The sequence below is a fragment of the Adiantum capillus-veneris genome, chromosome 20, assembly GCF_014529385.1.
Source record: "Adiantum capillus-veneris isolate H3 chromosome 20, ASM1452938v2, whole genome shotgun sequence".
NCBI lineage: Eukaryota > Viridiplantae > Streptophyta > Polypodiopsida > Polypodiales > Pteridaceae > Adiantum > Adiantum capillus-veneris.
In genome coordinates this window covers 77,719,908-77,743,258 of record NC_140950.1, presented here as the reverse complement: position 1 = coordinate 77,743,258, position 23,351 = coordinate 77,719,908, and the positions used below count along the sequence as shown (strand labels likewise).

Below are 23,351 nucleotides of genomic sequence, written 5' to 3'. Positions count from 1 at the left end.
TGCTAGTAGATCTGTGGCATGCATGAAATGCTCAGCCACTAAACCATCATGATCATATGCTCTCCCGGTCCTCATCCTGTCAATGGCCTTCTTCACCATCTCAGCGGTGAAAAAGGCACATGTGTGTGAGCATGGATCGGGGGGGGTGGGGAAGGGGCTGCTGTCCAAAAACTGTGTACAAAAATGATGCGTACTGACCCCAGGTCTCTGTAGAGGTAATGGAAGGGGGGAGACTGCTCATGAAAGAGCCTCCATGCCTCACGCGAGTCCTGACTCAAGAATAGCTGGTATAGATCTTGCTCTAATCGAGCCAAAAATGTCCTCTTCTTTCGCCGCACCAGGCGTTGGAAGTCAATCTGTGACCGTCTGTGTGAGATGTCCCCCAAAAGCACTTCCCTCTGAAGTCTAGCTCTAGTCTGACGGCATTCCTCATCATACCAGCTATTCTGAGGTATGCTCCCAGAACGACGTCTCTGCTCAAGCTGTGTGTGTGGGTATGCCTCTGCTGCTGCATCATGTAATGTCTGTGTTAGTATGGTAGTAAGCTCCTCCAGAGGTCGCCCCGGCTCCTCAATGGATAGGCGCCTGTAAATCCCGTCAATGTATACAGAATCCGTCGTCTCCCGCGTAAAGGTGTAGCGGGTAGGGGCTGCTACCCGTGGAATGTGTGCTCCATTGAATTGGAAAAGAGATGGTCAGCGACACAATAGCATGATCCACTGCCACCCCAACAGGTCTAGGCCCAATTGTGAGATCCTGTATACTAGATATGAGGCTCGGCTGTGCCATGACATAATCTACTGTGCTGGCTCCATGTTTGTGTGGAAAGCATGTGAAGCCTCCCGCATTGGGAAATCTCTGTAGGCCATTCAAGATGGCCAATCCATGTGCAGTCCCCACGTCTATCAAGTGCTGTCCATACTCAGTATGTTCCCCATTCTGTGATATTTTGGATAGGCCCGTCTCAGCAATATCCACCTCTCTCAGCATCTCCTCTGAAGTATCATAAAATACCGTCTGATGATGGGCAGTCCTAGCATTGAAGTCCCCTAGAATGATAATGTCGCCATCTCTAGAGAATTCCCATATGTCATCATCCAAAATAGAGAAGGGGGATTGTCCTCTGGGTGATGCATATACTCGGGGGAAAGTAGCAAACGGAAATGTAAAGATATCTACCAGTCTCTGCTCTCAATCTCACCCACATGTACCTAGCTTGCGCATCCCTACGAGCTATATGTATCAATGGCTGCAATTCCTCCCTGAATAACACTGCCACTCCTCCTGAGCCCCGCCCTCTGTGCTCTGATCGTGTGCGAGAGAGATGAAATGAAATGAGAGAGAGTTGGATCCCATCTTCTATTTACATCAGCCATTGATGATCTCTATCTTCTTTCTTTCATATGAAATCTTGTTCTTCTATGTGTTTGATTTGCAAACATGCTAATCCATTGAGTCATTTAGAGAATAATGCTGCAATGGGAATTTTCAGCCAACTAGAAGAGCTTGCACCAAAAACATTCAATCAATAATAAGCACTACCTGCAGATTTTGATGGAGAGACGTGAATGGCTCCAGTCGCAGTAAGTAAAAGAGAACAATACCCATGCTTGAATAATGAGATCCATAGTAAAAACTGTTGATCAACCAAGGTACAACATCAGAACTACTCTAAACGAGCCGTTACATCTCTGATGCAGCATCAAGAAGGTATTGGGAGGTCAGAAGGAAAACTAACATTCAACCAGACACATTAAGCTTAACAAATCTGCTGCTAATGGTTTGACTAAAGATGGAACGTCTGCTTTTTTTTTGGAATCATAGACATTACTGCAGGTTTGCCAGAAATTTTTAGAAATCCATTTAAAGAGCCACTTACGAAGCTTTGAAATACTACCTTGGGATGTCTGGATCACTAAAACTTTGAAAACGTTCCTCGAAGATCTGAAGACAAATTTGATACATCAGGCCATAATTCACATGTAATGGACTGCCGCAAAGATGCAGGAGCTGCATACTCACCTCAAACCGTTTCTCATCCAGTGCACCGATAGGCTTGGACAGGTCACGGAATGAGGAAGAAGAACTCAGATCCAGAATTTCTGATGTATAATCTGATATTATCCAAGGGAAAACAGGATACTGTGTGAGGTCATTGTATGATCGCCCTGCAAGGGTGTTCAGGTGCATCAAATACTCAAAGTTACTGATTTCACGTCTCCGCCAGCAATCCTTGTAATGCTCTGCTAGCTCTACAGCAAGCCTTTTATCGATGAAATACTTGTTTTCAGGTTTCTCTTTTGTGGCTCCTTTTACTGACAAAGAGTTATTTCTGAGGGAAATGATACTCATTCCAATATCTCTGGCCAGCTTTTGTGAAGGAAAATTAAGAAATACAGGCGGAATCGAGTTGTCAAAGAACACTTCCAAAGCTGTGTACTGCAGAAGGTATCGTGTACCATGAACTGCCTTGACCTATAAGATACCTTTGTTTAATGAAAGAATATTAACTTTTAAAAATTAGACAAAAGTAAGATGGTACATGAGCACCTTAAGCAATTCCCATCGACGATGGCGCTTAATGCCCTTCATCGCTCGAGGTGATGCCACAGCAGGGTGCACATTGTCTACTTTATCCTGGTTCCCACTCTTTTCAACCTCCAAGTTTGTGTGTTCTTTATTTCCAGCTAGTCTCTTCTCAACCAGATCAAGTGCAGTATGCTCAGCGAAATTAATCTGGCCAGAGGAATTGAAAACAGATGACCCCCCTGTTCCTTCCACCAAAAAATCTCCATAAAAATGAATGCTGTCAGTAGTTACTTCCAGACGACCTGCCAATTTCCTTTTGGGTGTCACTAAAACACACACGCTGGAGTGAAGCACCTAGAAAGTTAAATGAAAAAATTAGAACTTAGTGGCAGCATCTTTGCTTTATGAAATTAAACGAAAACCAAAATCAGCCAGCGCAAAAAAACAAAGTATTGGAGGAACAAAGTGCAAAAACCTCCTCAATGCTGGTTTCTTCTCCTTTCATTGTGGTTTGTTCTGTTGACCCTGAGGTGGATGTTTCGTCTTCAGTGCTGAGTGGTTCTAATGCTCCAGCTAAATCATCCTGAAAATTGGCATCATCTTCTTCTGGCATAGTCTTTTCCTCATCCGTTATATCAGATACCTCCTCCTCACTAATACCTCGCAAGCCTTTCAACAACAATTTTGATGTTTCTAGCAACGTCTCAAGATTTGAAGCCAGTTTTGAGGGACCTCCAGATGAAGTTATTGTTTCACATTCATGTGGATGCAACAGTTGCCTATCACAATGATAATTTCTTCTCAATTTCAGTCTCCGCCGCCATGGATCCTCTGTTTTATCTAGCTTCCATGAAACCTTTATCTCTGTAGGGAATGAGACTGTGGACCATGGTCCTCGTTCATCAGTCAAGTGGCGAAAGATATGGCACCATTGATTCTGAAGTCAACATTACAAAAATGTTATTGCTTTTTCTAGAAAAATTGCTCTGAAAAGGAGAAAACTGAATTGAAAGGGAACCTTGAAATTTCACTTGAAAAGTTTACTTTATGGAGCGGATGACAGATACTTATTATCAAGGAAAATACTCACCATAACAGCTTGCTGATCCTCCTCCTCTAGCAATTGAGCTGCCGCAATCCGTGAGTTGTCACTTGCACGCAAACTAGAAACTGCACTTTGCAATTGATCTTCCAAAAGCTTCAAATTTGATTTCCCGAGTGCCTCTGCCTCCTCCATTTCAGATTTTAACAATTCAACCTCATTGGCTCGTTCAACAATCACAGATCTAAGGAAAAAAGTCTCTTCCTTCACCTGTTTTTACATCCACACAGTCAAATGGCCAGAAGCAAAATGGATACATAGCCTTGACATGAAAACATTAGATCTTAAGACCAAGACATCTCCCATAAATGAAATCAAGAGTTTTAAGCGGTTAGAGCCCCTTTCACACGATATTTAGTTCCCAAACAACATTACTTCTCCCCATATGTGTTGATTTTGTGAGAAACGATCGAGTTGAACTTCTAAGTATGATCCTGCACACACTCATATTTAGGACACAATTAACTCCTTGTTTTTATGTGACTAAACCTTCATTGTTAGCATTGAGCCTCAGAATAGCTGGAATAATGATGAGTGTTGAGAGACTAAAGCCAGATGGCACAAAGAAGAAGTGACAAGGGACATCACACCCCGATAGGAATAGAATACCTTCTGACGCCTTATAAGCTGAAAGAAGAGAGCGTAGTTAGCACAGCTTGAGCAAGAGCAATATTAGCTATTCTTGAGTCACGATTTCAGAGTGGCATGGGAACCCTTCCCGGAGCAAGAAACATCTACACCCACTACATCTATGGACTATAGTATGCTGCTAGCTCAGTCTCCCTTACCTTTGCCACTAGGGTCTTGAACTCAGACTTCCACTTTCCTTATTGTTAATATGATACGCAATGCCATTGATAGACTACACACAGTCAGATCACATCACCATAATGGTCTAGTTACTGAGCATTTACGCCATGCCCAAGATACATTGGCACCTTTGTTGGCCAACATGGCTAATAGAGACATATGTGAAGGCTTTCCTAAGAGCTGGAGCACTAACACTATTGAGCCAATATTGACGGCTGGGGACCCCATGCTCCCTAGTAACTAGCATACCATCATGATAGGCCGTAGAGGCCAAGCTTTATGCTTGACCATTGGAGGATGTGATGAGGAGCGCAAATAGTCGAGACACTCATGAGAGCGGAGAGATTGAGAGAATAACCCAATAGCAATAACTCAATAACTAATGAGAATGCTCACTCCTTCACTCTCTTTTGTGCTCATATATTATGATAGAGAGCAACTACCACAATCAGTTTTTGAAGAGCTAACCCATGTGATTGGTATGATTGTAGAGTGTGTTATTTTGCTATGCTTGCATGCTTTAATATGTGTAGTTATGGCTCTAATCGTTGTCCTGTAGTTGCCACTGCCATCCTGTCTGTGAGATAGCAGGGTTCTGGAATCAGCCTTTTGCCATTGGCAATGAGACCGGAGAGACCTTGACTATTATTGCTAACATAAGCTTAAGGAACCATGAAATTGCAGATGTGGGATGGGATGTGTTTCTTACATTGAAATCTAGATATAATGGAACCATCATAATCAGGCAATTTCATTAAAAAAAGGACCTAAAGGAGCAAGCTCTACACATACTCAAACCTTGATAGGTTGCATCACGGCATTGCGTTGTGTGGACAACTACCTAGGCAATCCCTTACAACGTCGTCGATAATGGCCAATGGGGCCTTGTTTGGGCATCAATCAAGTCCTGTTGCGCTATTACACGTTGTTGCTTCCATGTGTTGAGAAATGAAATGTTCTATTAACGTCTTCAAAAGGCCAAAGTGACCTATGAGACCAAAAAGTTACAATGTGGTGGATCTCATACAAAGTCATAGTAACAAGATGACAAAATGACAAAATAAAATACTATGAAATACTAAACTGCTAGGTGTGAACTAAGCAGCTAGCTAGGATAGCTAGATCACAAGAGATCCAACATCGGTCACTGGCGGATCTCATCAATCTCCTCCATGGTCAGTAGTCTGACCTGGCGTCGTGCATGTCGGGCCAAAGTGATCCGAATCCTCTGATGCAGCCTCTGTCGATGCTGTGTAGTCCTCCGCAATCGTGGGCGTCTGGATCTCCCCAACTCGGTCGCTCGGTCGATTAGTGTGCCTCTGGTGTGAGGCGACGAGCTCTGCTCTGGTAGTAGCTCCTCCGGGTGTTCAGTGGCAGCTCTGAAGAAGTCTATGATCTGTCTCTGAGACTGGTTAGCCTCTCCTCTCATCAAGCTCTCTCTGTGTCTGCGCAACTCGAGCAAAAACAAACCCAGGCATCTCTGATCCTCGTACCGCATGACTCTGGAGAGTGGTCCAAAGCCCTCTCCGAACAAGCAATGGAAGCGGCCTCGTATCTCGTAGTAGACGGGGCAGTGGCATGTGTAGTGCAACTGTGTCTCAGGCTCGATGTCACACAGGGAGCATGTCCTGGCCTCTGTTGGTACTCCGCTGTATCTCCCAGTCTCGATCCGCAGCTGGTGTGAAGATGTCGTATCTGGCCAATAGCAAATCGTATCCCATGAGACAACTAGGTGTCCATGTATCTGGGCCTCATCACAAAACCGTCCTCCGTAAGCTGGAGAAGATGCTCTCTGTAGAAACCCATCTTCATGCCGAGCTCCAGTGCTGGCTGTATCCATGTCCTCCTGGTGTCTAGCTGAGTTAGGTCCTGACGGATGAGCCTGGTGATCTCGGCCTATGTAAGAGTCAGAGAGGGTGCATCCAATGAGTACTGGAAGGGAGGCAATCTGTCTATGCTAAACCCATGCGCCTGAAACCATGATGTCATCTCCCCAATGAGTACAGGAAGGGAGGCAATCTGTCTATGCTAAACCCATGCGCCTGAAACCATGATGTATCTCCCTGCATGGCTAACTGTCAAGAGGACTCAAGTGCAAGGCGGGCATATCCGTCTCTGGGAAGTTCCCACATGCGGTGTGTAAAGGAGACAGATCTAATGAGCCTCAACCACTAGTGGGGGGGCAGCTAGCTCTGCTCGGACAATAGCACGTGGTATTTAAGCCCTAGCTCTAATGAGCCGCGAGATCATAGAGACCAGAGGCTTCTCCATGTCCCTCATCCATCAGTGCGGCCTGTCCTCCCGTGATGATCAAATGAAGGTCCCCAAATCTCAGCTCCATAAAGCAATGCAGAAGCCACCAAAGTGTCAAAGAGCCAGAGCTTCTTCCGAGGCTCCTGAAACTGAACCTGTGAACACATCCTTTCCAATCTACCCAATGCTGCATGGGCTTTGGTCAATCTAGTCTCTGCTGCCCTCCTCAATGAAAATGCTGGCCCACTAAAAACCACTCCAAGGTAAGTGTAAGCATCTGTATACTCCACTGTCTCCTGGCCGTATGTGAATGCGGGTGCTGGCCTCATGATCCACTGTGGGGTGGTATTAATTACAATGACCTTGGTTTTACTAAGGTTGACGGACATACCACTTTCCTGGGCAAACCTATGCAAAGCATCCACGTGACGTTGCATCCCCTCCGGAGAGTCGGAGATCAACACAATATCATCAGCATATAACAATAGTGGAATCCATGTCCCTGCCAGTTGTGCACCTCTATCACCATCTCTCTCAATGTAGTCAGAAACCTCATCCACATACATACCAAATAGAGTAGGAGAGAGCGGGCAACCTTGCTTCACCCCAATAGTTGAGTGAACCGGTGTGGATAGACCCTTTGAAGTACGTACATGCCCCACTACTAACCTGTATAATGCCATGACCCCCCAAATGCGCTCTGTGGGTACTCCCATCTACTGTAATCTACGCAACAATCTAGCTCTGGGTACTGTGTCAAATGCTTTGCGGAAATCCACAAAGCTACAATAGATCTGTCTCCCATGTGATCTGCCTCCTCGATGATGGCTCTGAGTGTCAGGATATGGTCAAGAGTAGAAAAACCTCTCCTGAACCCTACCTTCCCGGCTGCGCGTATCCCCTCCCTCTCTGCCCATCTACTCAACTGCTGCTCAAGAATAGATGCGTACAACCGTGCCAATGTGTGTCCAATCATGATAGTGCGATAATTCCTAGGCTCCATAGGGTCTCCCGACTTGAAGATAGGTACAATAGTAGATAGGCTCCAAGTATCAGGCAAGCCCTCACACATGGCACGGTTAAACATAACTGCTAGAAGCTCTGCTAGTAGATCTTTGGCATGCGTGAAATGCTCAGCCAGTAAGCCATCATGATCATATGCTCTCCCAGAATAGCTGGTATAGATCCTGCTCTAGGCGAGCCAAAAATGCCCTCTTCTTCCGCCGCACTAGGCGTCGGAAGTCAATCTGTGAGTGATGTTCCCCAATAGCACCTCCCTCTGAAGTCTAGCTCTAGTATCCTGGCATTCCTCATCAAATCAACTGTTCTGGGGCATGCTCCAGAACAGTGTCTCTACTCAGGCTGGGTATGTGGGTATGCCTCTACTGCTGCATCATGTATGTCTGTGTCAATATAGTAGTAAGCTCCTCCAGAGGTCGCCCGGGCTCCTCTGTGCACAGGCGTCTGTAGATCCCATCTATGTATACAGAGTCCATCTCTCGCGTGAAGGTGTAGCGAGTAGGGGTTGCTGCCCGTGGCCTGTGTGCTACACTAAACTGAAAAGAGATGGTCAACGAGACAAGAGCATGATCCACTGCCACACCAATAGGTCTGGGTCCAACTGTGAGATCCTGGATAGTAGAGATGAGGCTCGGTTGTGCCATGACATAATCCACTGTGCTGGCTCCATGTCTGTGTGGAAAGCATGTAAAACCCCCCGCAGTGGGAAATCTCTGTAGGCCATTCAAGATGGCCAATCCATGTGCAGTCCCCATGTCTATCAAGTGTCGTCCATACTCAATGTGTTCCCCATCCTGTGATAGTCTCGATAGGCCCGTCTCTTGTAGCAGGCTACAGTGTCACTTTCACAGTTAGTACAGTGGTCTAGGCTGTTTCACACTGGACGGACCCCCTGGGCTGGGAGTGACACGTGGCAGTGGCAGGGTACCGACGGTGGTCTAGTGGACATCGTGGCCAGGTCACCACATGGCTGACATTTATGAGCCGTTGGTGGCCCTTTATGGTGTTACATATGAGTAGTAGCGGTTGGTCATCGGCATTATCTGCTTCACCTTTGGTCCAGCATCGTCCTCTAGAGCAGTGAGTTTTTACACAGAGCACGTCTGCACCATCCCGGCACATCTGAGCCTCGACACCCCCATTGTACCTGAGAGTCCTAGGCTGGAGCTGAGTGTGCTACCACGCCAGAGTCTGTATCAGTCTTTGAGATAGTCGAGTCATATGTTCTGGTCTGCTGTTGTGTCTTTGCGAGCTCTGTGGACGTCTATTGTTTCCTTTCTGTTCATCTGTTTGAGGGAGATTCAGTCTGTTTGAGTGAGATTGTCACGCACATTGCACTGAGGACCACCCATTGTAGAGAGCACGACACGTTATCCGCGCTACAGGTGCTCTCATTTTGGCGATCACGGTGGGACCTCAAAGGAAGTCTCACTCTTGTGGAGATACAAATCGTGAAGCTAATCGGTTGTTACCTGGCTCCACACACTTGCTTACACTTTGTAGATAGTTTGCTGGTCGGGTCCTCTCTCGCCCTGGTCCAACCAGTCTTAGTCCTCCTCTCTGGTCCTGGTCTAGTCCTTGTCCTTGGTCTTGGTCTAGTCCTAGTCCTCGTCTCTTGTCCTGGTCTAGTCCTCGTCCCTGGTCCTGGTCTAGTCCTCGCCTTGGTCCAGTCTTCCTCGTCCTGCCAGTGAGGTGGTCTAGTCACTGGTCCTAGACCAGGTGGTCTAGTCACTATCCTCACTTGTCCTCTTTTAGACCTGTGTTGTTCACTGCATGACACATACAAGGCGGTCAGTTGAGCGTCAAAGCGCACTTTTGAGCCCTCTGAAGCACTATAATCGAACACGCCATGTGGTATCTAGTAGAAGTCCATTAACCTCATCACCGATACCTCCACATACGACATCCCCCATTTCTTCATCCAGTTCCACATCTTCTGGATCACCTTCTCCAGCAAAGCTCTCTCCTATTTTGCTACAGCAGGCTATTGAGCAACAAGCTCAACAAGGGGCCATGGAGGCGTTGGCTAGTGAGTTAGCTAAGGTAAACATCAAGTTCTCCACCTTCAAAGGACTCTCCTCGGAAGATGCGGACGACCATGCACGGAGGTTCGTATCTCTCTGTAGAGGACGTGGTCTTAACAGGGAAGATGCTTATCTGGTACTTTTTCCATCCACCTTGGACGGCTTAGCAGACAAATGGTACAGCCAGTTTGCAGAGAATCATTTTGCAACTTGGGCAGACTTAAGACAACAGTTCTGTACAGCTTTCAGGCCAGGCGACTACCAAGAGAAAGTGTTGGATGAGTTGGCCAACATGGTGCTCCAGCCAGAGGAGACTTTTGCAGAGCTTATGACCAAAACCAAGTCTCTGGTTGCCAAGCTTCCCCAGCAACCTGGTGAATTCATGGTTAAGAAGTGGGTGGAGAAGGGGCTTCCCAAAACCTCTCAGCAAAAACTCCGGGAGAGTCTCCGACCCTACACCACTCTCGAAGAGTTCATCGTAGCTGCTACGAGGATAGAGGGGGCTAGGAAGCTGTTCACCAACCCCCCTCACATAGAGACCCCCTCTGTGTTTTTGGAAAGTCCTTCTGATCCTTTAACTTCTTTACGCAGGAAACTGGAAGCCCTAAAGTTACAGCGAGCTCCTCAAGAGGAGAGGTCCTTTTCTCTTAGACAAGAGAAGCCTCCACATCACGAGGCATTGGAACAGATTAAGCGCGAGCTAGAAGAGCTCAAGTGTCAGCAAGAGACTAAAGCTACGGTTTGGGGTAGCTCATGCCTCTCTCCAAGGCACCCTTCACAAGAATGCCCCCTTCGGGTTTACTGCCACTTCTGTGAAAATTCTGGACATGAGGACAAGGATTGTTACTACCTCAAGGGATTGCGACAAATATAGCAAAGTCTTGGTCCTTCTCTTCAGCAAGGGCCAGCACCTGCATCCAACATGGTTTCTCCCTGTGGCCATCCACACCATCTGCCACCTTTGCTGACAGCCCCTCCTATGCAAGGTATGCCAAGTACTTTTCCGTCTCAGAGCTTTTATTATACCCTTGCTCCCTCATCACCTCAAAGCTTCTATGCCTCCACCTCAAACTCAATGCACCAAGAGCAAGGACCACCTTGCCCTTCGACTCGCCCTTTGAATCGGCCCATTTTGTGCTACAGATGCGGGGAATATGGGCATTACCAAAGCAAATGCCCCCTGCTAGAAGGGTCCCCTCCTTGCCGTCATTGCCCTGAAACGAAGGATCACTACAGTAAGGATTGCCCTAAACTTCGTGCATCCACGGCTTCGAACTCAAGTCAAAGCCAGAATGAGTTTGCCTTTCCCAAGCTGAACTTGATAGCAGTGAGCACTGTTTCTCAACCGCCCCCTTCTACCCGCGTGGTTACCCCTCAAAATAAGCCGCCGCAGTTGGCAGAGGAGCCATCGGGCGCCCTCACCCGGGCCTAGAGAGCCGCTCTCGATCTTAGCATTCCAACAAGTTCAACTCCCCCACACAGTCTCACACCAGTGGATACCCTGCCTGCAACTGTTAACAAGCCATTCCCCAGTGCCATGAAAGAATCCACATCTTTGCTCTCCGATATTGATGAAGCTTTCTTGGAAGCAGTTTCCGATCTACAAAAGATCAAGGTACCCGAGAAACAACTGGTAGAACAGGACAAGCTTACAGCAGAGTCAGTTTTGAAGAACACCTTCCAACAAGTGTCCCTCTACGACATGCTGCGACTAGATGCAAAGTTTAGAAGTGACACCCTTGCTGTTATTCAATCACTTTATCCTGGAGCAGGTCCTAGTGGCGGGCACCTCCCAGTGCGACCATCAGAGTCCTATATGATATCCAATCCCGCTGCTCCACTCACTGATTATAGAAGCCCTCGCCTGACAGTGTCCGTTTTGGGTCGGCAATTCTCAGGAGTGATAGTGGATGGTGGATCTGGCATCAACCTGATGCCTAAGTTCACTATGTTAGCTCTAGGTCTACAGCCTACTCGCCCTGCTCCATTCACAGTTACATTGGCCAACCAGCGGACGGTCTACCCAATGGGCATAGTGGACAATGTGCCTCTGCAGGTACAAGACTTTACTTTTAACTTGGATTTTGTTGTGGTTCGTCTTCCCCAGATTGAGGGCGGATTTCCTTTGCTCATTGGAAGACCATGGCTGCGACACACTAAAGCACTTCATGATTGGAGAAACGACGCAATGTGGATACAAACTTCTGGCTCCCCGATGCAACCCATCCTCTTAGAAGGAGGTATGGATCCAGTGGTGCAGCAAGTTTCTTTGTCAATGGAAACCAACCCTGAACAAGAACAGCCTACTACACTTGATGGGTCTGATGAAGATCTGCTGGAGTGGTTGGAGGCTACCAAATCTATGCCTTGTTATGGAGTCTCTATTCACTCTTTGCATAGAGATACACCTTCTTCCAAGGTTTCCACAGTAACTAAACCCAATGAGCCACCTGAGCCAGCTTAAAGGTTGACTGCCATAGAAGTTACCCCGGATGAGGCCTTGGTGGAAGTCTTTGAATTTGGTGAGCCTATGGAGGATCATAGAAGCGGGCAGAAATCTCCTCCGAGAACAAAGCTCCCTTCACAGAGCTTGTCCTGCCTAATGAATTCCATTCTCAGGATAGTTGTCTTGCTCATGGTGGCTGCGCTCTGTAGCATCTCCTCTTTCAACCAGTGGTACAGGGACTTCATCTACAGCCCTAGTCCCCCTCACACCTCCTCGCCCTTGCCCTCCCCTACTCGCCCTCTCCCTACCCCCTCGCCCTCACCTACCCCTAGCCCTCTCCCTACCTTCCTCGCCCTCCCCCTCCCACCTACCTACCCCCTCGCCCTAGCCCTCCCACCTACCCCCTCGCCCTCGCCCTCCCCCTCCCACCGACCGAACCTGCGATGATAGCCTGTGTGGCCTACAAAGCTCTGAACACCTTTGGGATTGATGGGAGGAGGCAACTTCAAGATGGCTATTGTCTTCTCTGGATCATGCGCTAAACTTTTAACAAACACCACATGGCCTAAAAGTGTACCCTCAGTGACCAAAAAATGGCATTTGTTTGGATTGAGCTTCAGACATGTCTCCCTACACCTGAGGAAGATGGCAAAGAGCTGGGCGAGGTGCTCCTCTAGATTCTCCACTGGGATTGAACATTGAGCACCTCAGAAGGTTGAAAAATCGTCCATAAATATGTGAAGATAATCCGTAAGCAAAAGACAAAAGATGAGATATATTGTGCGATTGAAAGAAGGCGGAGCATTTTTCAGCCCAAAAGACATTCCAGTGTAAATGAAAATACCCCAGAGTCACAAAAGCTGTTTTGAGCTGATCACCCGAATGGATGCCCAACTGATTATAGCCACTGAACCCATCCATGAAACTGCAAAGTACGTGCCCTGCCACATCTTCCAGCACACGCTCAGTGAACGGTGTGGGGAAACCATCTCGGATAGTGACCTTGTTCAGTGCGAGGTAGTCGACGCACACGCGGATCTTATTGGATTGCTGCTTAGGCGCTAGACCATGGGTGATAGCCACTCAGAGTGCTCCACTGGGACAATGATCCCTGCTTCTTGCATTTTTTCTAGCTCTTTCTTGACAGCCTCTGCATACTTAGGGTTAAGCTTGTACGCTCGGCCTCTGACTGGTTTAGCCCCTTCAACCAGAGGGATAGTATGGACACCCAATTCTCGTGGGATTCCTTCCAAATCTTTGTAAGACCAGGCAAAAACATCCTTAAAGGAGTGCATAAAAGAGACTACCTGGCCGAGTAGCGCTGGGTGATCTTATAACCAAGCTGCTAAGAGGATGTGCTGAGGGTCGTCAGAGTCATCCAAGTTGACTTCTCTGATGGGGTCAAGAGGTGTAGCTAGTGAGGGTGCATGAGAAGATGAAGATTGAGCCGCCTCTTGGAGCTTTGAGACATCATGGGCTGGTGTCTGATCAATGTGAAAATGTGCATACTCCTCTTGTAGCCATCCTGGTGGAAGCTCCTCGAAGGGTAAGTCCTCAGACACAGCATAATGCTTTTGCGTGGGCGGGGAGTTGGACACAAAGGAGGCTAAGGGGAGAGGTGAGACAGTGGTGAACTCTTGTAAATGAGATTTCTGCCCCGTGTGATAGGTTCACCAAGGCCGATGGCTTCCATCAAGAGGGCAACAGACTCATGATTTTTAGTGACTTTCGCATTGGCTTTTGGATGATGTGGCGCACTGGTCTCAGCTGGAGCAGGGGAAGAAGAGGGTGGATCAGAAGGCAAGGGTTGGATAGAGACCACATAGCATGGCAGCGATGTGGTAGCCTCCAACCACTGCAGGAGATCTTCCTCATACCCCTCAAGTCGGGTAGGCTGTTGCAGGTCCGAGTTAGACTCCACTGACAAAGAACTATGATGAACCATTGGATCCATACCTCCTTTGAGTTGAATTGGTAGCATTGGGGGGCCAGGAGTATGGATCCACATGGCGTCGTTTCCCCAATCATGAAGTGCTTTAGTGTGCCATTGCCATGGCCTACCGATGAGCAAAAGAAAACCTCCCTTAACCTGGGAAAGACGAACCACAACAAAATCCAAGTTAAATGTGAAGTCTTATACTTGCCAACATAGTGAACTCCCGAATCAGATTGATGCCAGATCCACCATCGACTATGACATTGAGGAATTGGTGCCCAAGAATAGATACAGTGAGACGAGGACTCTAATAATCATGTAAGACTCTGAGGGTTGTATAGGGAGGTGCTTGCCACTAGGCCTTCCACCCGGGTACAAGGACTGAATGACTGTAAGGGTGTCACTTCTTAGATTTGCATCGAGCTTTAGCATGTCGTAAAGAGAGACTTGTTGAAAGGTGTTCCTCATGATAGTTTCCGTTGTAGGCTTCTCGCTTTTGGTCAAGGCATGTTATGGGACTTTGATCTGCTGCAAGTCAGCTACTGCTTCCAAGAAGGCCCCATCGATAGCATAGAAGTCGGTCGGCTGTTGGCACTGGGGATGGCTTGTCAGATTTTGCGGACGGACTAGGTTTTTGAGGAGGAATTGGAAGAGCCGGACCTTCAAGAAGACTGAGGCCTAAGGCTGCTCGTTGTGACCTAGTGAGGACACCAAATGGCTCCTACATATGCTCCACCCTATCCTTAGATGTAACCACATGTGTAGCAGGTGATAGTTGAGGAATGGTGCTTACTACAATCAGGTTGATCTTCGGAAATCTGAACTCTTGTTGGTTTTGACCGAGGTTGGAAGAGGTGAATGCTCGTTGCTTGGGACAATCTTTACTATAGTTATCCTTAGCCCTGAGGCTAAGGATCCTTCTGGCAAGGGACACTTGCTTTGGTAATGCCCATAGTTCCCACACTTGTAGCACAAAATGGGGCGATTGGATGGACGAGGCGGGGGACGAGGTGGTCTCTACTCTTGCTGCATGGGGGTGGAAGCTGAGGTGTAGAAGCTCTAAGGTCCTGAGGGGGCACTAGAATGATAAAAACTTTGAGATGGAAAGGCGCTTTGCATACCTTGCATAGTAGGAGGGGTTGTCAATAGAGGGGCATGTGGTTTGGATGGCCATAGGGAGAAACCATATTGGATGCACGAGCCAAGCCTTATTGAAGTGTAGGGGCAAGGATCTGCTATAATTTCCGCAGTCCCTTCAGATAGTAGTACTCCTTGTCATCATGACCGGACTTCTCACAAAAGTGACAATAAGCTCGAAGCGGGCATTCCTGCGAAGGATGCCCGGAAGAACGGCAAGAGCTACACCAGATCATAGCCTTAGATTCCTGATAAACCTTGAGCTCCTCCAACTCCCACTTGATATGGTCCCAAGCTGCTTGATGTGGAGGCTTCTCCTGTCAAAGAGAATATGATCTCTCCTCTTGAAGAGCGCATTGTAACTTCAGGGCTTAGAGCTCCCTACGTAAAGAAGTCAAAGGGTCAGAGGGACTTTCCAAAAATACTGAGGCAATCTCTACCTGAGGAGAGTCGGTGAACAGCTTCCTGGCCCCCTCTATCCTAGTAGTAGCAACAACAAATTCTTCCAGAGTGGCTTCAGGTTGGAGACTCTCTCTGAGTTTTTGTTGAGAAGTCTTAGGAAGAGACTTCTCTACCCATTTCTTGACCATGAATTCTCCTGGTTGTTAAGGAAGCTTTGTGACCAGAGACTTTGTCCTAGTCATGAGTTCTCCAAAGTCTCATGCGGCTGTATCATGAGGTTTGACAATTCATCCAAAAACTTTTCTTGAAAGTCCCTGGTTTGAAAGCTTCATAGAAATACGTTCGTAACGTGGCTCAAGTCGTAAAATGGTTCTCAACAAACTGACTATACCATTTATCGGCTAAGCCATCCAACGTTGAAGGGAAGAGCACTAGGTAAGAGTCTTCTCTGTTGAGCCCACGACCCCTACAGAGGGAGACAAATCTCCTAGCATGGTCATTTGCATCCTTTGTGGATAGTCCTCTAAAAGTTGGAAACTTTAAATTCACCTTAGCCACAACGCCGGTGAGCTTCTCCATGGCTGCCTGTACAGGAGCTTGTCCAAGAGCTTGCTGTAGCACAGGGGGTGAGAACTGGACTGAGGAAGGTGACCTGGGAGGTCAAGAATTTTTTGAGGGAGTGGAGGTAGCCGCGTGGGAAGGTAGGGTAACGGGGCTGGTGGACTTCTACTCGGCACAAAGGGTTGGCGCTTTCGATGGTAGAACTTCAGAGGACTCAGTAATGGACTTTGTCGATCTTGGACTGCCTCGTATGTGTCATACAGTAATTAGAACCCACCCAAGCTTTGAGCAGTAAGACTTTTACTTAGCTGGTCCAGACTCCACTAGACCAGTGAGTGTCTAGACCGGAGGGACGAGAGACTAGAAAAAGACACGTGACTAGACCAGGCACGAGAGACTAGACCAAGACGAGTGACTAGACCAGGACGAGTGACTAGAACAAGACGAGTGACTAGACCAGCTAGTCTAGGACTGAGCTAGACAAATCAAGCTGGGCTATTCTAGTCCAGACTAGCACACCAACACAGGCGAGAGCTTAAACAAGCTAGCTCCTCAACCTGTAGGCACAACAGAGTGAAACTTCAATTGAGGTCCCACCAGGCGTGCCGAAAATGAGAGCACTTGTGGCGAGAATAGTGTGTCCTGCTCTCTACTATGGGTGCTCCTCAGTGCAATGTGCATGAAATCTCACTCCAATAGAATGAAAACACTGTAGACGATGAACGATATAGCAAACAAGTAACTCAATAGAACAACAGACTCAACAGTAGAACCTGAACAGCATGGGACTCGACTAACTGAGAGAACCAGTACAGACTTTGGCATGGCAGCACTCTCTCTGCTCCACGCCCAAAATTCACGGGTACAATGGGGGTGTCGAGGCTCAAGATGTGCAGGGAGGGTGACGTGTGTGATGTAGACTCGACTCGACGCTAGACTCAAGACTCATTGACCATAACACGACTCAAGAAACTGTGAATATATATACAACCCAAAAGGGCAACCAACAACTATCATCAAATATCTCTGACCGTCCATCTGCACCTATCCCAAATTGTGGCCGAGAAGAGCTGGCCATAGTGTCCTCTAAACCACCACTCCTGCCACATGTCAAGTCCACCAAGTGTGAACCCACGACCAACAGTAATTGTTTTTCCCTATAGAGAGACACTGTAGCCCAGCTACACTGAGGGTCTGATTTACCTCATTCCCAAGGAGAGAGGCTCCTTGGATGAGATTCGACAGTGGCGGGCCATCACTATTCTCAACTCGGCCTACAAAATCTTAGCAAAGGCTCTGAGTTTGAGGATTCAGCCACTACTTGAGAGCATTATACATGGGACTCAGACAGGTTTTGTCAAGGAGCAAAGTATCCTTGACAATATCTTTACCTTCAAGGGGGCGTCTGCCCTCGCACGTCTCAGAGGAAAGAATCTTGTGATACTCCTTGATTTTGTGAAGGCTTACGACAGAGTTGACTAGGATTTCCTGAGGGCACTCTACACAGAATCGGCTTTTCAGACGCTTGGATCATAGGAGTGTCAGCACTTTATAGCTGTGCACACAATCAGGTGCCCTTGGCAAGGGGAAGAGGGGAACGCTTCATGCTCATGCGTTTGGTTAGACAAGGTTGCCCTCTTGCCCCCTTCCCTTTTCGCTTCTATGCTGAGGCGATGAGCAGATTTTTGACTTTACAGGAGGTTGGTTTGCTTGGTTTGGAGCTCCCTATTAGGGGAGATGAGTTGCTTGACGTTGAGTTTGCTGATGACTCAAGCATGTGCTTGAAGGGCCATGAGGCCAGTCTGCACAAGTCTGAGAAGGCTCTCGAGGTGTTTTGCTGTGCATCAGGGACACTGATCAATTGGAGGAAGACTGTGGATTTCTGGGTTGGCAGTGCTCCTACGCCTGACTGGTCGTTGAGAGAGGGGCTTCAAGTGGATCCCCCCAGGGACTTCTGTACATTATCTGGGCTGTCAAGTTAGCTTGGATTTGTCTCCAGAGCAGCATACGCCTCTGCTCCTCACCATTAGGAGGAAGCTGCTTCATTGAAGTTCTGCACAACTGTCTTTGGCAGGTAGAGTTGTAGTGGCCGACGAGGTGATTTTGGCTTCTATCTGGTACATCACATCTTGCTAGATCTTCTCGAGCTCCTATATAAACTAGCTGGAGAGGCTGATCAGGAACTTTTTGTGGTTTGGGCGCGACACAGAATCAGCCAAGGACAAAGTGTCCTGGCAGGTCATCACTTTACCGTGTTCTTAGGGAGGGCTAGGGATTATCGACCTTGCACGACAAAGCAGAGCCCTCCTTGAGAAGCTTGTGGTGAGAGAACTTTTTCCAACGGAGGAGCTTTCGAAGGATTTGTTGCTACATCAAATTTGTGCTTGAGTTCCTCATACGGGCGGCCCTTGCACTAGGTGGATCTTTACAAAGATGCATGGAGTCGGCCTGAGCAGGAGCTAGGAGGACCGGTTTGCTGCAAACCTGCTTAGGTCTTGAAAGCAGCTACGGAGTGGTCTGGAGGAGAGCTTGAGACAGCCTCTTGTTTGGAACCCCATGGTTAGCACACAGAGAGGCCATTTGGTTCGCAGCAGGCCTCATGTTTCTTGGGGTCCCATGGCAGAGGGTCCAGCCCGCACTTTCGGTGACTGGCTACAGTTTTCAGACCTTCCCGAGGAGGTTTAGAGCATCTATCTACGAGGCATGAGGGAGGTGCACAGCATGTGTCAAGATATTACAGAGGCTATGCCAGCTGAGACGCACACCCCTCTTGAGGTAGCAGCTCCCAACTGGATGGAGGCCTTCACGCATCTGGAGGTCCTCATTGCTTGCAGCTTCTTGACAGTTTGTGCAGCTTGTGGCCATCCTTTGGATTTTTTGTGGGAATGCCCCATGGTACAACAGGTTTGGCTTCGGGTTCTCTGGCTGATGTCAACCCTCTCTACAGCCTGACACTACACTTACGGCGCTGCAGATTGGTCCACTCTCACGGGATCTGTGCTCCATTTTGAGTTAGCTTCCACCAACAGGATGATAGTGATTTACGAGGGTCGACCTACACTTCATCTTGCCACAAAGCTCATCCCTTATGAGTGGTGCAGTGATAGAGAGTGGTGTTGGGAGCTCATATGCAGCTTGACACTCTGGATCATCGGCCCACTGGTTTCGCATCTTCGACGCTGGCCCTGTTCCACCGGCAGAGACTATTCGAGACATTTGGCTGGAGCTAAGTAATACACTCAGGAGTCAGTTTGAGAGCCTGCACGGCAACTTCGACCGCATGTGGGAGCGCCGAGAGGCTTTCTCGTGACTTTAGCGCCCAGGGCCTTTCTTCACCTTGTTGCAGGGTGTGCCTAGATGGCACTACTGGCCACCAATGTGGCTTTTTCCTCCTCCCAGCTCGTGATTTAGCCCTCATTGTACATACTTTTTTCTCACGGGGAGAGTCTCCCCACATCAGCTGGTTGCGTATCTTTTGTGTGTGTGTGTGTGTGTGTGGGTGTGGAAGTGCACGCCTGGGCAGATCTTGTTGCATGCACACGGATGTTGGATTTGTGGACCTTTTTGCATCCAGATGCTTATTGGTACACTTTCTAGAATAATGCTTGCTCCTATCGCGCACGATTAGATCGGTGGTATGTCCTTAACATGCAACAATATGATGAGTATGTATGCGAGATGCGCATTGACCACACCTTCTTGTTATTTGATCATGTCCCAGTTATGATGACATTGCGTTTTAGACGACTGCAGGGGGATCAGTTTCTCTCTAGGAAACGTTTGTTGCACATCAATAATGCCTATCTTTCACATGAGATGTTTCGTGATATGATTCATGAAATTACTCCTCCATTGGTTGACCAAATGTATTTGGATCCTGAAATCGCTTGGTATCGTTTCGTCATGCGTGTGCAATGTGTGATTCAGGATTATGGCAAGCACTATATGCTTCAGTTACGCGGGGATGTTGAGGATGCTAAACATGTTTGTCGAGAGCTACAAATGTTGGCTGATATACTTCCTTTGACTGAATGTGAGTTGACGGCTGATGCTCGGAATGCTTGGGAAGGTCAGCAGCCAGCTTCCGAAGTGGTTATTCCGGTTCAGTAGCTTATGGATACGGTAGCACAATATGCGTTGAATGCGATCATTCTGTTCTTCCCTGGCAAGATATCCTCGGCACAGGATGTAGGTCAATGGGTTGATTTCCTGTTGAAAAGACAAGCTGTCCGAAGAGTGTACTTTGGTGCCCCTGGCTTTTATAAGGTGTTACTGGCAAACATGGAAGCTCGCTTGCAATTATTGGAAATGTCGCCCTTGTTTTTCAATATGCAAATGACACATGTATTGCTTTGGGTGCTTACTAAAGACTATCAGAGCTTGATTCGACATAGGTGCCCAGTTTGGGTGGAAATAGTTGGATTTCCACGAAATTGGAAGCATTTTTTGCCTCTCCTAGCTGCGCAGTTGGGCAAAGTGATATGCCCCCCAAATTTGGATACTAATTCCAATAGATTTTGTGTGTTGTGGGATACGGATACGCCGGTGCCGTTACGAAATAATGGTTGACTCTGGTGATCCGATGGTAGGCAAAAGGCTATTTAAACTCAAATGGGAAAAATTTGCAGGTGCATGTTTCGGTTGTGGAAAATTTGGCCATATGCAATCCGAATGCCAGGAATCTTTGCTGAAACTACCGCTTTCCACTGTTCCGGCATCTGGAACCCATGTTGCCTCCCCCTCCTCTCCATTTGTAAGACCAAACATGGGGGATGCTAATGGAAGCATGCAGGCCAAACAAGGGAAAGATCAAAATAAAAGCATGCCTAATGTGCATCCTACTACAAAGGCTAAAATGACAGATTCTATTGATGGTTGGCAAACTCCAAAGAAGCCCATTAAGCCCCGTGTTTTGCCTGTTTCAAGAAATTATGTGTCTGCTTTGGATGCGAGAAGTGGTGGATCTTCCACATCTACATCACATGATCATAAGTCACTGGGTGAAGCGTGGGACAGAGTGGTACACTCCTATAAAGATGCTCTTCTTGGACCGACATCTTGGTCGTTGCCTGTGCATCGGAATCCTCACCAAGGAATGCATATGGAGTCCGCTTCATTGACGGTTAGTATGGAGGCAGATGTGCCCATGGGCAATACCATTTGATGATAGTGCCTCATGCTTCTCTTGTAAATACTGTACAGATGCATTCTCCTCTTAGATGCTTTACGTATAATGTGCGTGGTTTGTGCAACCATGACAAGTGAAAGTTAAATTGGTATTATGTATATACAAATAAAGCAAATATAGTGGTGTTACAGGAGAATAATCAACATGAGTTTGTAGGTCAATCTTCGTATTATGCGGGATTTTGGATTGCTTATGATGGTGCGTCATGAACTGCAGCCAGTTTTAGCACAAAATAATCTGGGAGGACGTTGGATCGTAGTTCAATGTCTTGTCCAAGGAAATATTTTGGAATTTGCTGGTATTGATGCTTATCCTGCCTCAGCACAACGAAGTCGTCTTTGGCAAGAGTTGGTCAAATATCCCTGGCATTCGCATGCTTTTTGGGGAGGGGATTTTAATAACGCACCTGCAAACACGGACAACACAACGGGTCATTCGCATATGTTGAGCTTTGAATGCTCTTCTTGGGATGCCATGGTCAGTAATATAGATCTATGGGCCAGCACGCACTCTTCAGAGCTGTGTTATACATTTACTCATAATGCTCACTCTGGATATAGAGCATGTTTGGATCGTTGGTATGTACTGGGCACTCCGCAATATGATATGTTTGCCTGTGATATGAGGATTGATCCTTCTTTCACCTTATCAGATCATTTTTCTCTTTGGCTCTGGGTCTATTTTCAGGCAGTAGATATAGACTCCTCGCTCCTTCGTAAGCGATTGTTGCATATTAATAATGCGTATCTTTCACATACAACATTTAGAACTTTGATTGAGGCAGTAATTCCTCCACTTGTCTCTCAAATGTTTATTGATGTGGATGTGGCCTGGTATCGCTTTGTCATGCGTATCCAGGCAATCATAAAGGATTATGGTTCGTGGTACATGTACCAGTTGAGACATAAAGTGCAGGAAGATAAGGCGATTTATCAAGCCTTGGAAAGTCTTGCAGATACTAGAAGGCTTACTAGCTCAGAACAAGAGGAATTATGCATAGCTAAAACCTCGTTGATGCGTAATGATAAGAGAAGATTTGAAAAATGGAAAATTAGATCTAGGCAATACGCTTTTATGGATAAAGGTTGTTCATTGAAACAATTGTTTAAGCATTTGCATCATTCGAGGACTTCTGCCTCTATCAAAAGGGTTAAAGATGAAACTGGGCAATGGACGACCAGGAAAGGTCAATTCACGGATTCAATGGTGGATCATTTTCAACGTGTTTTGGCCAAGCCTAAAGCCTCCTCGACTGAGGTTTTGCAAGCCAGACAGTTACTGTTGTCGTATGTACATCCTATATTGACAATGAATGATGTAGAAACCCTTGCGGCGAGTTTTACTGAGGATGAATTGCACGACAGTTTGTTGCATCTTGGTCGCTGGAAATCGCCTAGATTGGACGGGCTTACAGTGGAATTTTTTCTTCGCTTTTGGGAATCCCTTAAGCAGACTCTCCTTTTCATGATAAACCATGCATGGACTGTGCAATGTTTGCCGCAATCGCGGAAAGGACTGGTGAAATTGTTGCCTAAGCAAGCATTGTGTGAATACTTTTCACATTGGCGACCAATAACGCTTATACTGGTCGTTTACAAGTTGTTCTCAAAAATGATAGCTACTCGCGTTGCTGACCATTTGTTTTCCGGCATACATCCGGCTCAGTATGGATTTATTCCTCGTAGGCAAATTATGGATAATATTGCCAATGTTTTTATTGAAATTGAGTATGCAATATATACTGGACACAATGTGCTTATTATGCAGATTGATATAGAGAAAGCATTTGACACTGTTCACCGGGACTTCATTGCTTATATCATGACGGCTTTGGGCTTTGGGCCCAGGATGCGCCAAGTAGTCTATTTTCTTTACGAAAACAGTCAATTTGCCGGAATTCTTGACGGTGAGCTGACTCGATTATTGGACCTTCATCGATCGGT

At 47.1% G+C, this 23,351-nt stretch overlaps 1 protein-coding gene across 5 annotated transcripts in view; it reads right to left on the bottom strand.

Moving 5' to 3' along the window:
- LOC147432788 (binding protein) overlaps window positions 1-23,351 on the bottom strand; it is a 252,004-nt gene that overhangs the window by 44,892 nt on the left and 183,761 nt on the right. For all 5 annotated transcript variants that reach the window (XM_086492599.1, XM_086492600.1, XM_086492601.1 and 2 more), the window contains 6 exons: window positions 3,620-3,841; window positions 3,005-3,466; window positions 2,551-2,883; window positions 2,023-2,475; window positions 1,898-1,944; window positions 1,543-1,636 (listed from right to left, as the gene is read on the bottom strand). In XM_086492599.1, the coding sequence (XP_086348725.1) occupies window positions 1,543-1,636; window positions 1,898-1,944; window positions 2,023-2,475; window positions 2,551-2,883; window positions 3,005-3,466; window positions 3,620-3,841 (1,611 nt within the window). The remainder of the gene's footprint in view (window positions 1-1,542; window positions 1,637-1,897; window positions 1,945-2,022; window positions 2,476-2,550; window positions 2,884-3,004; window positions 3,467-3,619; window positions 3,842-23,351) is intronic.